At 38.0% G+C, this 17,549-nt stretch overlaps 1 protein-coding gene across 5 annotated transcripts in view; it reads left to right on the plus strand.

The window, feature by feature from the left end:
* Nucleotides 1-17,549, plus strand: part of ST7 (suppression of tumorigenicity 7) — a 262,107-nt gene that overhangs the window by 167,487 nt on the left and 77,071 nt on the right. For 3 of the 5 annotated variants that reach the window (XM_065883498.1, XM_065883499.1, XM_065883497.1), the window contains exons 5-9: nt 343-458; nt 1,775-1,850; nt 3,954-4,022; nt 5,920-6,074; nt 8,522-8,619. In XM_065883498.1, coding sequence (XP_065739570.1) covers nt 343-458; nt 1,775-1,850; nt 3,954-4,022; nt 5,920-6,074; nt 8,522-8,619 — 514 coding nt within the window. The remainder of the gene's footprint in view (nt 1-342; nt 459-1,774; nt 1,851-3,953; nt 4,023-5,919; nt 6,075-8,521; nt 8,620-17,549) is intronic. The other 2 variants (XM_065883500.1, XM_065883501.1) reach the window with 1 other exon arrangement.

Consider the following 17,549-nt stretch of genomic DNA (forward strand, 5'->3'; position numbering starts at 1 on the left):
TGGTTATAAAGATGCCACAGAAGTAATGTTAGAATTTTATTTTGCAGAGTAATTAGGCAGATAAGAATTTTCATAGCTTTGGGGGAATCTCTATTCATAATACTAATTAGGAAAGGTTTTCATTAGCTAGTGCTACTAAAATTTTAAGACAAAAATATAGCAGAATTTTTAAAACTTTTTTTCTGCCGATATACTTCCTAAAGGGAGACTAGGATGATTATTTTTTTATTTATTGGTAATAGTACTCAGTGTGTTATGGTTCAACACCTATGCAGCTTAATATTTTGTAGGTCTTGCTTTCCTCCCTCAGAAGTGCCTGACCATCTTACTTCTCCTTTACAGGTACACTTGGGTGACTGGACGAGAGCCTCTGACTTACTATGACATGAACCTCTCTGCCCAGGACCACCAGACATTCTTTACTTGTGACTCGGACCATCTGCGTCCTGCAGATGCAAGTATGGAAAATCCTTTAGATAGTTACTGAGTGGGAGGGCTTTTTGGTTTGTTTTAAAGATCAAGGTTACTACTTGTAGAATATCTGCTCTACAAAAACCCTGATGAATAAAATATTAAATTGGAGATTAACCAGTAAAACCCAGATTGTTGATACTTAAAGGCTTTATCGCAATGAAGTATTAATATAGAAATGGGTCCCCTCTTTATAATTTAAAATGTTATTTTTAAAAAATATACCATGAAGCTAACTAAATCCTTGGTTGAGATAGAGTGAAAGGTCATGTCTCCTTGATGATATTCTAGTTAGAAATTCAGTGAACCCAAATAATTAATGAATATATTGTAGTGATTTATATGCCTATTTGTAGGTTCACTAGCGTTGAATGGGGGCATGGACTTGGTTATTGGAATCCAGATTTGTTTTCCACCCTAGAAGAGACTTTGTTTAGCATGCATTTCATACTGCTTGAGTTGCATATAATCCTACTGATATCTTTTATATTACCAAACTTAAAGTAAATAGGTGAAAAAAAAAACCTTAAAAAAAAGGAATATGTACATGCTCCTAAGAAACTAACTTAGAAGATACAAATTTATAAAACAAATTAGATAAGGAGATTGTTACCCTTTTTAAAAAGGTACCCTTGCCGTGGTGGGGATACATAATACAATGAAAATTCCAAGCATTAAGCTTCCCACAATATATTCACAAACTGCTCTGCTATATAAAAACTGGGTTTGCAGCAAACTTTGGGAACAGGTACGCATGTTAAGCAAAAGTCTAAAGCACTTTTTTCTGATCCAACTCATAATTCTTCCAGTGGTTTTAGAATGTTCTAATATCCAGATCCTGTAGCAAGTGTTTGGGAAAATGACCGATAAAAATTGTGCTGTGTCTAAACAGAAGTAAGAGATTAGTAGCAATCTCATCCCAAAATGTGCAAAATAATGTATGTTCTCTAACAACAAATGATATTAATGAGCAAAAGAAATATTAAATCTCTGTTAGAATGCCTTTTCTTTTCTTAAGAAATCTTAATCAAGATTAAGTCTCTATGATTATAGACTACGGGTTAGTCTATAAGATATTAGACCTCTAGTTTTATGAGCATGAGAAAGATTTGATATCAGCAATTGAAGGACAATGGAATAGCAAATTAGAATGTATTTGTGTGACCTTGGAGTTTTGGGCTAACCCACTTGGTAAGTGAACTGTTCTCTTGTAATTCAAGCTGAAAGCCATTAATTTAGCTATACCTGTACTGAGTCTTTTTAAGTATTTATTGATGTGCTTTTCTGTCTTTTTCTAACATAGTAATGCAGAAAGCCTGGAGAGAGAGAAACCCCCAAGCTAGGATTTCTGCAGCCCATGAAGCCTTAGAGATAAATGAGTAAGTGGGGGGAAATCTTGCTTGCTGAATGTATTCAGTTGCCATTCATGGGATACTTAAAACTATGCATTTGAATTTGAGGATTATTCGGGGGGGTATTAATTTATTAAAAAAATTGTTTTTATAAAGGACATCCATGTGAAGATAGTTTTAGTTATTTTAGCCAGCAATTTAGTGGCTTTGCTATGACCCTAAATTAAATCCTTCAAGGGCTAGCCATGGAATAATGTGTGGACATAAAATAAACACAGTGCTTTACATATCTAAAACATTGTGACAGGGACATTTTTCCAGATATAGAATGCTCATCTCTGCCATCACATTTTCTAGGGAGAACTTCTGCTAGTAGGGAAAACATAGTAAAAACATAAAGTGAAGAAATTATACTTTAAAAATATTTCAAGATCAAGACAAAGATAAGAGGAAATGCTGTCCTTCGTGCTGTTAAACATTCTGTGGGTCACCAAGGAAGGCTGGGAAGTCTCGTCTGGAGATGTCAGGAAATGAGAAAGATTCTTAAAGTTGGAGTCATAAAAGCTCAGGGTTGGCAGAGACTTTGAAGGTCTTGTAGTTCAAACACCCATCTGGTGCTTGAATCACCTCGACACTCTCCCTGCCAAGTGGTCGTTGTTAAACTATTTTATGATTTTTCTGAAGAGGGTTACAGAATCTTCAGAGGTCTTAGTGAAAAGATTCACTTGAGAGTTGGAAATCCTGCCAGTGTAACCTGTTGATCTATTTGGTTTCTGATTCTGTCATGCAACATATTTATTTTCCAGTTTCTTGTCATCTACAAATTTGATATGCCTGCCTTCTATGTGTCATCCGTGTTTCTAGTAAAAGTATCAGGACCAGGGATAGAACCCTGTGACATGACGTATAGAAACCACCCTCCAGGTTCATGTCTTCATGGATCATCACCCTTTGGTATTTATTGTACAACCAATTACTAAGCCACCCAGTTACACTGTGATTCAACCCATATTTCTCCATTTTGATCTTAAAAATGCCAGTTGTAGCTATGGATCTTTAATGTATAGTAAATCCATTAGAGTACATTAAGCTAGCACGAACTGATTTATTTATTCTTAGTGAATTTAAGCTAGCTTCCAGCATTCACTACTTTCTTTTAAAAATGCTTAGAAACTATCCCTTTAATAATCCATTAGAATATCTTTCCAAATCACTGTTCTGTAGTTTGGGAAGTCTGCCTTCTTCCCCTTTTTGAACAATTTTTTACATCTCATCTTCTAGAACCTCTCCATTCTTTGTGATTCCTTAACAATACACAGAGAGCAATTCCGTGGGCTGCCTACAGGATCTGTTGGCTTCCTGGGATTTGCCTATCCCAGTACAATAATTCGTTTACAATAGATCAGTTACTTGCTATCTTACATCTTTTTATTCATTTTAGGGTTTCTTCTCCCTTTGTCAGTCTGACAATCATTCTCCCTGATGGAGAGACCTGGAACAAAATAGGAGTTAGAGAGTTTTGTTTTCTCTTTATTATCTGCTGCTACTAACTATAAACTTTCCTTGTTTTGATGTTGTTGTTGTGTTGTTTGTCTTTTTTGCTTATTTATATTTGTCATGGTTTTGGAGAAGTGGGGGTGGTGATAGGGCCTTAAACATAATTTAAAAACAGGGAATAGATGATTGTCTTTAACATTTTTTGTTTTGCCTTTGTTTTGTTTTGCAAGCTTCGGCTAATGTGGAGTTGTAGCTCTCCTGACATTATTCTGAAAAGCTCATTTCTCTTGTAGCCCTTCATTACATGCCCTCTTTCCATCTTTTTTTTACATGTCCTTTAGAAATATGACCTTGTGAGAGATCTCTGTGCAGTCGTAGTGGTTACTTGTCACCGCTCTTTTCTTCCCGAGAGGGTCATTTGTGATTTTGATTAGACATTTGGAAGCTGCTTAATCCTCTTAAACCATTTTTCCTCCTGCGTCTCACGCCATTGAATCACGCCTCTTTTCTTTGAATTTTTTGAAGTCCACCTTACCTTCTCTGATTATCCTAAAGTCCGAAATGACATAGTAACTCTCTCTGAGTGTTCCTATCAATTTTCATTTCACCAACTATTTTTTTCTTCTTGGTCAGAATTAGGTCCAGAGTTGAAGTTCCCCTAATTGCTTCCTCTACCATCTGGGAGATAAAATTATTACCAAAGTAAGTCAAGAACCTGTTGAGTGCCCTACTTCTAACCAAATGAGACTTCTTCTAGCAGATATCTGGATGGTTGATACCCCCATCACCATACTCTCTTGCTTCTGTATGTGTATTGTGTTGTGACAGGATGCATCATCTCTGTCTTCCATTGAGCTGAGCAGTCTGTTCTGTACTCCCCAACCATTAGCACTTCTATTGCTCTTTCCTTTCTCCTTCACTCATAAGCTCTTAGCATGTTTCTACCCCAGACTCATGAGTTTCTACATAGAGGTATGTTTTCTTGGCCAGTAGTGCTACTCTGCCTCTCCTCCTAAGAGTGCTATTTGCAATATAAACAAAGAAAGCAAGCCAGCCCCAACCTGTCTTGAGTTCCCAGCCCACCAACTATAATCTTATAGCTAATTCCTCTGACACTGTGTCCACCACTCAGTATTATAATCTCAATTTTCACTTCATTACCCTGGACCTTATATTTATGGGTCGGCATCTGAAGCCTGAAGTGTTGCTTCCCAATGCCCAACCCATTTATTTCTCCAATGAATCACTGGGCAGTTTTAGCATCATAATTGTTCTCTCCAAGTCATATCTGCTGCCCTCCACAGTCATTGGTTTTACAGCTTTTTTTCTGGGCGCTTTTTTCTCCCTACCTCACCACATTCAGTTTAAAGCCCTATTGGTCAGTCCTGCCTGAAATTAGAGAGACTGGCTAAAGAACTTACAAGACCCCTCCTCAAGGCTAAGATTAACTAGTAACCCCAAATCTCACATAAGCCATAAATTCAGCCTCCTTTTCCTACCTGGCTGTTGTAGTTTATGAATAGTAGAAGTAACATTTGGTTTCACTTTCTGTTTATTTTCTCTCTTGTGGTCTGATGGAGGTTGTGATAAGTAGGGAAATGACCACAAGAGAGGCAGTGGAGAAAGCCAAGGGATATGCACAGATCAGGACCTGTGTGGTCTGCTCTGGCCTCACCATTTCCTTGTTACATTCCCTTTCTTTGGCATTTGGGTTGTTGTTCTATGATTTGGAAGGTTTAAATTTTCAAGAGTTCCCCTTGTTCGTTGGTTGAGTGTTTATCCTTTCTGACTTCCTATGTTAGAGGTTGTTGAAAGGATTAAATGAGACGATATATGTTAAGTGCCTGGTACAGTGCTTAATATAAACTAAGCAACAGGTGGTAGCTATTCTTGTTAAAGGTGTGAGATTTAACCCTTGTTTGCTACTGAGGCTGAATCTAATTTTAAGCTCTTCTGAAATAACTCTACCTGTAGGTTCTTCCAGTATTCTTCTCTGACATAGAAAACCAGTGCTAACTGTAATGAAATGTTGAAGCACTGCTTGTTAAATGAATAACTTACTTGATTTAATGAATTTCTCATTCTGAATAAACCCTTAGACTAAAGAGAATCTGTGTTTAGTAAATAAAAGTAAACTTTATGGTATCTCTAACTTTGAGTGTCAGAAGGAGATGTTTAATAACAGCTATTATCATTGCCATCGTTAGTTGACATTGTTGAGCATGTACCACATGCTGGCTACTACTGTACTGAGCACTTTTCATGCATCACCTTACTTAACCTTCACAACAACGCTGTGAACAAGTGGATTCCATCTTGTTCTCCATCAGGGAGGCAGAGTAATAACTTGCCCAAAGTGACACACTAATAAGGGGCAGAGTCCATAGGCTCCTAACACTACTCATCCTACCTCTCAAGCTAAAACACAGACATTTCTTTTGTACCATTATTTTGTGTCAACAACTACAAACAGGGGTGCATGAACCAGTTGGCCACTCTGCATGTTTTGGCATAACTCCTGCCCTTCTGCATGCACTCCTACAGCTATTACAATGTCCTTGAATTTGTAATTGATGGCAGCTGTTATCTGAATGGACAGGTGTGCAACTGCTTATATTCTCTTGGCTGAAGAAGAAGCAACAACCATTGCTGAAGCAGAAAAGCTGTTTAAGCAGGCCCTGAAAGCTGGAGACGGCTGTTACCGGCGTTCTCAGCAGCTACAGCATCATGGATCCCAGTATGAAGCCCAACATAGTAAGGTTTCCTCCAGGTTGACGTGTTGGGGGATCAGAATTGTAACATGATTAATCAGAGCCGATTTTCAGTCCAGTTCAAACGACATTTCTCCTAGATTAGAATAAATATTGTTTTTTGCCTTTCTTTGTTTTTATTAATTTTTCTTCCCCACAAGAGCACAGCACATAATTAACTTATAGCTTCATTACTGTTCATGTTCATGTTTTCATGCCTGCCCACGGATTTTTAACACTAGAAATAAAAGTAATAACCTTTAATGGTGACCCTTTTTCTCCTCAGAATTCTTACATATTTCTGTTTATCAGTTGCTTCTCTGCCCCATAATTTTAAATCCTAATTGGGAAACAGGACTTAAATTAGCGTCAATGCTATCAGAGGGTTTGTCTTATGGGTCTTCTACAGCATGGGTTGCAATAGGACAGCTGAGAATATAACAGCTATTGGTGATTGTCTCAGTATTTAGCTCTTATTTAGGAAGCACTGCTGTTGGCTCCTAGGGAGAAAGAGCCATGAATTCCTAATTATGTATCTTTTTTATATTTAAATTATTTAAAATAATGGTTTCTTTTATTTAACATAACTTTAAAATGAGACCTTTCACTTCAGTACACTAAACTGAGAGTCAGTGTTATTTTAGGGGAATGGTATAAAAACACGACAACAGGGCTTCCCTGGTGGCGCAGTGGTTGAGAGTCCGCCTGCCGATGCAGGGGACACGGGTTCGTGCCCCGGTCTGGGAAGATCCCACATGCCGCGGAGCGGCTGGGCCCGTGAGCCATGGCCGCTGAGCCTGCGCGTCCGGAGCCTGTCCTCCGCAACGGGAGAGGCCACAACAGTGAGAGGCCCGCGTAACGCATAAAAAAAAAAAAAAAAAAAAAAAAAAAAAACACGACAACAAAATCATTTCTGGAATTTCTTGAGCTCCTCGACTTGTCAATTTGTTGGTTGTTTAAGTAGAAATTTAGTGATCCTTGTGAGAGGGAGTGTTTTCATTGTCTAACCAAACTTTGGGTTGTTTCTTTAAAATGGAATTTCTCTCATTTCTCTGTCCTGCGTCTTAGAGAGTAGGAGTGTATCTCCTTCATATTTGAGATTATAAAATTAAGTTTTAGTTTTAAGCCTGGATTTGGTGCAGAAACTGAATGCATTAGTCCCCGTGACTAAGATATAGTGAGATCTTTGCACTGTGGCCTGTGTATATAAGTCTGTCCACATAACCCCTCAATACACAGGTTTTAATTTTTATTCTTAGTAGTACATATGTTAATCAAGTCTCTAGTCACCATCTATATCTTGCTTTTTTAAAAAAATTATGTATAGCACAGTGAATTTTGAAGACATATATAGTAAATGTCTGTTTTGTGAATTAAATGAGGATTAATACATAAAATTACATAATCTGTAATATAACTTGAGAAATTTTCTTTATTTCTTTTCTTCTGTAAATTAATCCCTTCAACCTGTTGCCTAAATCTATCCAAAAAAATATAATCACATCTTTAAAGTAATTTGTAGGTACTTGGCAGATATTCAGCACACATCTTGTTCTCATTGTTTAAAACTTGAAATGTTAGTACTTTGGTCTTAACATCTTTTAATAGCTGCATATTATACATATACTTAATCTATAACAGGTGTGTCATATTTTTCTAAAACATGGTAATTTTATTGAGGATTAAGTACGTACATGTTCTCACTGGTCTGGAAACATATCCAGAAATACACATAATTAAATAAGAGATTAAGATGAGAAGTTGTTAATGTACTTTTTAAGAGCCATTTTAGTGACTATTATTACAAGTATTTAGCTTGTCAATACTTTCTCTAACACTAGGGTAGTTTTTCATTTTGTTGCATGGTCTATTGTCATATCTGGAATGTGTTATGTTGCCATTTAAAATTGACTGCTTTGGGGACCTGGAGATGATTATGATGTCACTAGTGTTAGGGAAAGAATAATGTAAAACAGAAGTTCAAGATGAGGCTTCTCCAGACTTAATGTCAAGAAGGAAAAAAAAATAGTTCATCAGGATGCAACCTGAGATTCACCTCTTTGCATCTTCACCAAAAGCATGCAACGCTAGAAGAATGTGGAATTCTTGCTTGTAAACCTCATGCAATGTGGGTATGTTCATTTTCCCAGCACTTTGTGGCAGATGATTTTATTTATCGAATATTCAACATCCTAACTCAAAAGCATGACTTAATAGTCACATGATTTGACCTTTGGAAGTCTAAGTACTTTGACTTTACTCTGTTTGCATTCTGCTATTAGAAAAGTTGTCAGTGCTCCTGGCAGTAAGGAAAAGTCAAAGGAGCAGACTCTTCTCTCTGAGGTTTTCCTTTAAGGGCATGAAAAATACGCCTCTGTATTTTTTCTTGCTGCTGAGCTGTAAGCTCTTGTATTTTTTTTAAGTTTTGGTGCTTTATGTCTCCCTCTTCAGGACGAGACACCAATGTCTTGGTCTACATCAAAAGAAGGCTAGCAATGTGTGCCAGAAGACTCGGGAGGACCAGAGAAGCAGTGAAAATGATGAGAGATGTGAGTTTGAATTCATGTTTGGGAACAGTGACAATGCACCTGACTTACAGAAGGAGGAACCCACTGAATGGGGCCACGGCAGATAGTACCACTGATGGTGTGGTGGTCCCATAAGGGCTGGGGTTCTGTTCTAGCTCCAAACTTAGTAGATGAGTAATCTTGGACAAGTTACTCAGCTTGTTTGTGCCCTGTTTCCTCATCTGTAAAGTGGGGATAACAGTAACTTTAGCAATAACAATACACTAATAATAATGATTACTACTTAGGAGTGTTGTGAAGATTAAATGAGATAATACATGCAAAGCTTTTAATAGAGTGACTGGCCTATTTAAGAAATCTCAGTAGATATCCTTATTATTAGACCTTTGGGACTGTAGCCAGAAGCCAAGAATGAGATCAGCCATTTTAGCTAACTGACTTCTTTTGTGTTTAGTTGTTAGGAAGATTTGAATAAACTATGGCTCAAATTGCTACTCTCAAATTTAATAACATTATGATCTAATCTTATTATAGTCACTTCAAGCATTTTCCTACGTTCTTGAATCAGGATATTTTATTAGTGGTAGTCAACATAATAAGAGAAAATAGGTGAGAGTTTTAAAACAGAAGAGAACCAAAGGAGGTTATTATTATGTAACTTTAAATAAAAACAGTGGTTTTAAGGGAAACCAGTTGAGGAACTTTTACTTCCAAATTTTTTTTTTCACATTTTTTTTTTATAGTAAGAAATACTTTTCATAAAGAAACAGACACCAGTGGGAATTGTATTTATAAACAATTTTCTTTTTAAAAACAATCTCAGAAAGCCTTTGTCAACGTTTTATTCTTCTACTGTCTTCCTGAATTAGGAGACAGGTAACTGCCCATTATAAAAATAAAAGAAACGCGGGGTAAGAAAAGTGGCATCCTGCCCAATTCTCAGCTTTTGGGTTTGAGAACAGGACTGTGTAAACCCAGTGAGCCTTTCCTCAGTTTGTCTCTGGAAGGGTAGTAATTCATGTAAATTCCCAGTTACTCTTTGGTGGTGGGGACCTGCACTCCAGGCTCAGCCCTGGTTATTTCTGCAAGTTACAGTATAATGTGAAGGCCCAAGTGAGGCCCATACTTCTGGCTCGGGTTCTGGCTACTCCATTAAACAGCAGTTTAGCCACCAGATGTGAGGAGAGGAACAGAGGAGGGAGATTCCAAGATAATTCTAACTTGACTGAAGGTGATAGATGTTTCTTAGGCAAAGCCACTGCTAGGGGGATCTCCCAGGATTCAATTCTTTTGGTCGAAGGAAGAATTTAAAGAATGTTATATAGTGCTAAATTTTAGAAAAGGAGATTTCTGTAGAAACATGACTTGCTTGCAAAGCTTTTTAACTTGCAGAAATTCCAGCTTTTGATATAGTGCAGAAACTCTACCAGTCCCTGAAAGAGCTGAGAATTTTATGAAGGATGGAGTATTTCTCTATCTTAAAGTGGCCCAGCCACATTCAACCTTTAACAAGGTATTTTATATTTATTGCCTTTTCTTAACCTTAATTAGCCTGGGACAGGCGTGCATGGAGGAACAGATTTTGGTGATTTTCTTTATTATATGTTTAAGCAATTTCGTAGGCAAAACAAACTCAGATGATTTTAATTCCAGTTTTTTCAATCAGTCTCCTGCTGATTGTCATCATTTTTAGTATATACATATAAAATTTCACATGATTAAAAGCAATATGTCTATACTATGGTTTGATTTTTGTTTAACCTTATTTTATATTTACAATCCCATTTATTGACTTAGTCTACAAATAGATCTTGGGGGAAAATTTGGAATCCAGTGTAATAAATGCTGGGCAGGGAGTAGGAAAACCTGCAAGTAACTCTCAGCTTTGCTCTTCACTAGCTTTGTGACTCGAGGCAACTTCCTTCCCTTTCATGGGCTCTTCATTTGTCTTCTGTAAATTGGGGATAATGATTCTTACCTAAAAGAGTAACTGAGGGAGTCATGGGGACAATGAAATGAGATAATGTGAAAACACCTGGCATATAGTAGACGTGCTTACCTTTTTTTCCCTATTTTTTTTCTCCATTACATAATTATGTCTTAATTTGCTGAACTATACCCCTGATGGGCATTTTGGGATATTTATGATTTCTTTTTCTTGAATGAATCAATTAGTCTCTCTTCTTCTCTTTTCATATGTGTATACACACACATCCATATACATGTATATATCTATAATCCTATGTATATATTTCTTGGGTTACTTTTCTAAAAAAAAAATCTGTCATATTATTAGACTACCAAGACATGTTGTCTTTTGACTGGGTCTACGGAGCATCCAGTAGATATGGGCCCTAGTGTTGTAAACAGTCCAGTGAAGGACACCGTCAGACATGGTGGAGATTTGTTTTGAAGAGAAATATCCAAAGTGCTCTTTCCTTCAGAAACTGCTGGAACCCTAAACGGAGGAGGGGAGGTTGAGGCCCCTCTCTCTGTTAAAGCCGAAGCTGGTCCCCGCCCTGCAGCAGACAGTTGGGCCAGCCTGGCTCCTCTCAGATCACGGGTCACGCGTAGACAGGGACTTCCCTGAGGGGCCACTCCTTCAACAGCGTGCTCACGAACCATCTTGCTGGGAAGCTTCCTCTGATAAAACAGCATGCTGGGTTTCAGGCAGCCTGCTGATAAAGCATTAGGGCAGGAGGATCTAAGTTTTCATTAAGACACAGCCATCCTCCCCCGTGTGCGTTAGTGGAAACTTTCCTAGAGCAGATTTTAAAGTGGACATAGATATGGCAGAGTCAGAATGCCTTCCCTGTAGAAAGTAGACTCTTTAAAACATTTCTCTGGCAATCCCTTAAGAAAGGGAAAACTGTTAAAAACTGTTCATTGGTGATTTATCCTGAAAGAGAATGAATGGGAATTCTGGGAAGGCCAGCTGTCGATGGTTATGGATCAAAATATTGATCCTGTAAGTGAAATATTGATGAGGTAAGAAAACATAGGCTTCTTAATGTCAAGATTCATGGTTTCTCGTTTTGAAAGCAACACATTAATTATTTTGAATTCACAGGCTGCTTTCTCAAAAACTCACTTTAATTAGCTTCCTTTTGCAGTCAAGAATACAAAAGCACCGTCCTTACTGAAGGAGTGTTTGGCAGTGAATAGAGCTAATAAGAGAGCATGGTGGCTTTTGAACTTCACTCTAAGGTGTTACTTATTATTCAAAATGAAAAGAGTTACATTTAAAGAAAGTCTTTCTGGGCTTCCCTGGTGGCGCAGTGGTTGAGAGTCCACCTGCCGATGCAGGGGACACGGGTTCGTGCCCCGGTCCGGGAAGATCCCACATGCCGTGGAGCGGCTAGACCCGTGAGCCATGGCCGCTGAGCCTGCGCGTCTGGAGCCTGTGCTCCGCAACGGGAGAGGCCACAACAGTGAGAGGCCCGTGTACTAAAAAAAAAAAAAAAAAAAAAAAAGAAAGTCTTTCTTTTTCAAATTTAAAGAAAGTCTATTTGCTTATTCTCATTTGGGGGAATTTTGCCTCTTTTATTTTTTTAATTTAAAAACTTTTTATTTTATTTTATTTTTGTTTTCATTCTTCCCCGCCTCTTTTATTAACATTTGATATATGACACAATTTTTCTCTTTTTAACTTTTACCATTTAGCTGACCTCACAGTTTTCCTCTGTCTTTCCCTGGCCCTATTTGAGTAGATTGGAAATAGAATTCATAAGGCTGACTGGTCTGGCCCCTTAGCCATACTCAGTCAGAATTGGTGTAAACTGGTATGGGTGGGATTGTGTGCTCAGATAAGAGGACCCTCTTAAAGCTCCTCTTGCCCCAGGTCATTTGGTCTAGGGTATGATTTCCCAGTCTTGGCACTATTGACATTTTGTGCCACATGCTTTGTCGTGGGTGTCCTGTATTGTAGGCTGTTCAGCGGTATTGCTGGCCTCTACCCACTAGATGCAGTAGCAGCCCACCCCCTTGTTGCTCCCCAGTGTGACAACCAAAAATGTCTCTAGACACTGCTCGTCTTTAGACATTTGTCCCCTAGGGGAGGGGGTGTGCAAAATCACTACCCATTAAGAACCACTGATCTGGAGAATCCTACAGTGAGTAGATATGTTTTAGGGCAGACATCAGATTTTTATTCACTCTGCTTGTTGGCAGTCTGAGTTTCCCCTGTGGTGGGTACAAACCTCTAAAATTGATTAGCTCCTACCAGAACCCTTGACCTGGCACCAGGCTGGTTTGAGGAGCTATTTTGTCTCATATGGGATTCCCTGAATAGGTATCTGGGGTATGAAGAGTAAATGAACTTAAAGATTTTGGCGGTGTCCTAGTTGGAGGGATAAGAAAGAAACAGAGGCAAATTATGGGGTGGAGGTCTTCCTTGGTCCTTGTCCATGCTTCTAGATCATCGTCTGCCTCTCTTCCCTAACATCTAAATCTCCTTTGAAAGTTGACCTTAAGCTCTCAGACTTTACCACCTGTTTTGCCTCCTTTGGTAGTTTTCTGCAGACCTCTGAGTCATTCTCCCTGATTCCTGTTTCACCCTCTCTCTGCAACACTACCTCTTTCACTATCCTGGCTTCTCATTTGACACAGGTCATCACAACCTTCTTAAAACATTTTATTTATTTTAGGAAACCATGCTCTCTAAGTTCTCCTGAAATTGCAGTCCTCCTGGCTAGATTCTCCTCATCTTCCTAACTTCCCAAATTTGAAGTGTCCCCTGGCCTGTCCTAAGCCTTCCTTTCTATTTCCATCTACAACTCTGGATGACGACATTTAGACTCAGAGTTTTAAATACCATCTAAATGCTGATGAACTTTTCTGTAGTGTTTATTATGTTCTAGGCATTATTTTAAGTGCTTTACAAATATAAATTACTTAATTCTCATAACAGCCCTTGACATAGGTGCTTCTTCAAGGTTACATAGCTAATGAGTATTTCTGAGAATGTGATCTTCCAATCCAATCACCTGCACCAGAAATATCCAGGGTGCTAGTTGAGCACCTGCTTCACAGGATTAGTGTAGGAATTAAATGGAATAATCCGTACAAGGCACTCGGCACAGGACTTCACGAATAAGTACTCAGTGTGCTATTCTTACCATTACTGTCTAAGATATATTGTTAAGTGATAAGGAAAGGTGTAAATATTAGGTATAGTTTGATTCCATTTTTTTCAATTAAAAATAGATGCTAATATCAACCAGTGGTTCTCAAACTTTTTGGTCTCAGAACCCCTTTAAAATTACTAAGGACCTCAAAACTTTTGTTTGTGTGGGTTTATCTATTGATATTTACCATTTTTGAAACTAAAACTAAAACTAAAACTAAATTACATCCACAAAGACCCTGTCTCCAAATAAGGTCACTTTCATAGATACCAAGGGTTAGGATTTCAATATATTTTTTGGAGGACACAATTCAACCCACAACACCAGGTTATATATAAAAGCAAAATATAGACTCTTTGTCAATACTTTTATTCTTTCTAAATTTCACTACCTATATCAGATTAGCTGAAGGCATGTTTTATATTCTTTAGACCATGTTAAACCCTTTCTCAGTCTAGCCGGTAAAGGTTATAACTGCTAAACACCCTTCTTTTGTTCTTAGTCGGAGCTCTTTATAAAAAATAGTGAGAGGAAACTGCAGTTACCTCAGCCCTGGGCTTGTAGCCTTCCTGCATTTTCAGCATCATTTCCATGATTCCCAGTTGAGAACTGGAGTGTTTTCAGTTTTTTGTCATGTAAGTTACATATTGAGTATTACTATGTACCAGACATTTTGCTAAGAAGTTTACATATACCATCTCATTTAACTCACATACCATAGGTGTCCTATTAAGTTGGAAGAATAATTTGTACTCACTGTAACAAGTCAAAGAATAAGGAAGTTACGATCTCTCCTCCACTCCTGCAGTGCCATCTCACTGAGGTAACCAACACTCGTGATTCGGTGTACATCTTTCCACCCCGTTTTCTTTGCTCCTATAAATACGTATCTGATCATGTAAGGATTTTGAGCAGAGTTGATTTGTATCTTAACCAAGTGTCCATGAGAATTAAGCCTTCATGGGGATGCTCACTTTCTGAGCTTCTTCTGTGGGGACTCCCTCTTAAAGAAGACATACAGGTTTTGAGATAATAAGTGCCATTTCTCCTGATCTCTTTTTTTCACAACTATTTTATCCCTGTTTTTCACTGTTCTCAATTTTTATCTCAGATCACTTATTCAGGTGATCCTTCATTAAGGAGAGATTAGGGTCAATGAACAGAGAGAGACAGGGTTTTTTAACCAAATTTTAAAAGCATACAGAAGGATAAGTGAAGCTCATTAGATTTTGAGTGTCTTGAGTGCTGATATGGTATTTAGTTTTCCTGTGTGTCCCTCTCAGCACACTGCACGGTATCTTGTAGATAGACAGTCAAGAAAATATTTGAGTTGGTGAATCAGAGCTGTGGCATACAAATTCCCAGTTAGCACTTTGCACCTGTGACTTTTGTTTCCCAGCCTTTGTTAAGACACCTCTTTGTTACTGCTTTAATTCTACTGATTTTCTACCTTCCTTAGAGTGGTAACATTTATTGTTAAAGTAAATTAAGACAAGTTCTATTTAGAATATTATTGTAGATGTTCATTATATATCATCCCTTTTAGGTCATTAGAAGTATCCTAGGGTGTAAGCAATTGACCTTTGGGAATTAATTTAATAGTATTGGTATTAATAGCAAGAGGATGTGCTTTAAATGATTTGCAAAGTGGAGCACTTCTAATGAAAGTGCACTTTAGAAAATATAAACCTCTGGGACTAATCAAACTCTTTGGAACATTAAAGACTATTAATTTGCGTTTTTGTCTGCTTATGTTCATGAAGAAAAATCTTCATGAAATTAATGATTTATAAAAAGAACTGGTATGCCCTTCCCAAATTGTTAAAAAAATTTTAGAGAATATTCTGTAATGAAAATTCTGTTTTTATTGCATAGGTAGGAAGATCTTTTTAGGAGGAAAATTCTAGCTGGATATATCGGAGGTTAATTTCTATTCCCTTTTATCTCTTTTTCCTTATTCTTAAATCCTCTAGTTTCATTCCTTTCTTCCCTCCACCTTTGCATTCCACAGGTCACATTTCCCTTTTATCAATATTTCCTTAAAATTGTCTTGGATTATTATGAATAACTTGGTTGATGGATTGTTTTAGAAGATGTTAAGTAGATTGTTGAAAGAAGTCAAGTACCATTATGTAGGCGTGAGGCACGGGAAGAGTAGCATTTTAATATGTCCAGGCAACCAAGTATCACTTGAACGTAGTTACTTTCAAGCTTTTAAGACAACCAGATATATCATTAAACTAAAGACAAAGTGTGCGGCGAAATATATTAATTCCTAGTAAGTGTTCCTGAAGTGTTTGTTGGCATGTTTTCTAGATTCTCTCTTTGCTATACTCACAAATAAAGAAAAAGTGAATCTTGAAAGCAAATGCTATCAATAGTAACTCACTGATCTTCAAAGGCTATGACTTTGAAAACTTAATAGACCTTTGCTTTTTTTTTTTTTTTATCATGATTTGCTTTTCTGGGTTTGCCTGATATATTAAGCTGACTTATTCAATAAATTATTGGCAATTAGTAATGTATATAGAAAGGAAAATGATTTAACTAATAAGAGCAAATGATAGATTTATCGATTATTGACTTAGCTGGTTGCATCAGCAATGGTGAAGCAGTTTCAGCAGCCCCGTATTCTGTATTCACTATTCAGAGTGAAGGGCTGGCGGCAAATAATCCCTGAGGCGGGTGAGACTGTTATTTACCTTAGGTGTTGTCATTTACGTAAGAGTCTTATTTGTGGCATAATAAATTCATGGCTGATAAGCTGGCCGTCACTATCAGGGTTTTTCATATGCTGGGCCCACGTTTTTCCATGTGGTGAGTAGTATCCGCTACTGAGTAGAGCTTTCAATGTATATGGCTGGCCCATGAGCAATTCTAGATAGATGCCTGTCATCTGGGGGTTTGATTTGGCTTCCCTCCTCCAATCAACTGTTCTTGACCTCCCTTTCCACGTATGCATCTTTGGCTTCTGCTTCTCCACTATGTCTACAACCAGTTCTTCTCTTGGATTCCTGCTGTTCTGCATTTCACCTTCCCAGGACTCAATCCTGGTTTCATTCAGTGGCTCCAGTCGTGCCCACTGTTTATCTAGTTCCACATCATCTCTCTCCCTTTCTACACTGCAGCCCCAATTTTGGTCTTCCACTACCCACGTTGCACTGAACCATCCAGTTATTCATCTACTCGTTCATTCAGCGAAAAAGGATCGAACCTCCATTTCATGCCAGTCCCTGTTCTGGGTGATAGGTATAATCAATAAACAAAACAAAGACCACTGACCTGACATGCTTTACATTCTAGCAGAGAAAAGAGACAAAAATAAACATAATAAGCATGTATTTTCATAACATATTAGAAATTGATAAATGCTGTGGAGAAACAATGAAATAGAGCAGGATAAGGAAAATAAGGAAAGGCAGTGGGCAGAGAGTGGAGGCCATGGAAATCACAGTTTTAATAAAATGATCAGGTGTGTGTGATGTAGAAGGTGACATTTCACCAAAGGCCCTGAAGCAGGAGTATACTGGTGCACTCAAGTAATAGCAAAAGAGTTCTGGGTGGAACAGAGTAATCCCAGGGGAGGGGTGGAGATTACAGATGATGTAGGGTTTTTGGACCATAGTAAGGGCTTCAGCTTTTGCTCTGGGTGAAATGGGGGCCATGAAAGGTTTTGAGCCGAGGAGTGACATGACCACTCTTAATTTTTACAGCCTGCTGTGTGGCAAGGGGGAAGCAAAGAGGTCAATCGGAAGGCTCTTATATTAATCTTGGCGAAAGACAGTGGTGGCTCAGGCCTGAGTAGTAGCAGAGGAAGTGGTGAGA

This window comes from Phocoena phocoena, chromosome 9 (assembly GCF_963924675.1).
Source record: "Phocoena phocoena chromosome 9, mPhoPho1.1, whole genome shotgun sequence".
NCBI classification, from domain to species: Eukaryota; Metazoa; Chordata; class Mammalia; order Artiodactyla; family Phocoenidae; genus Phocoena; species Phocoena phocoena.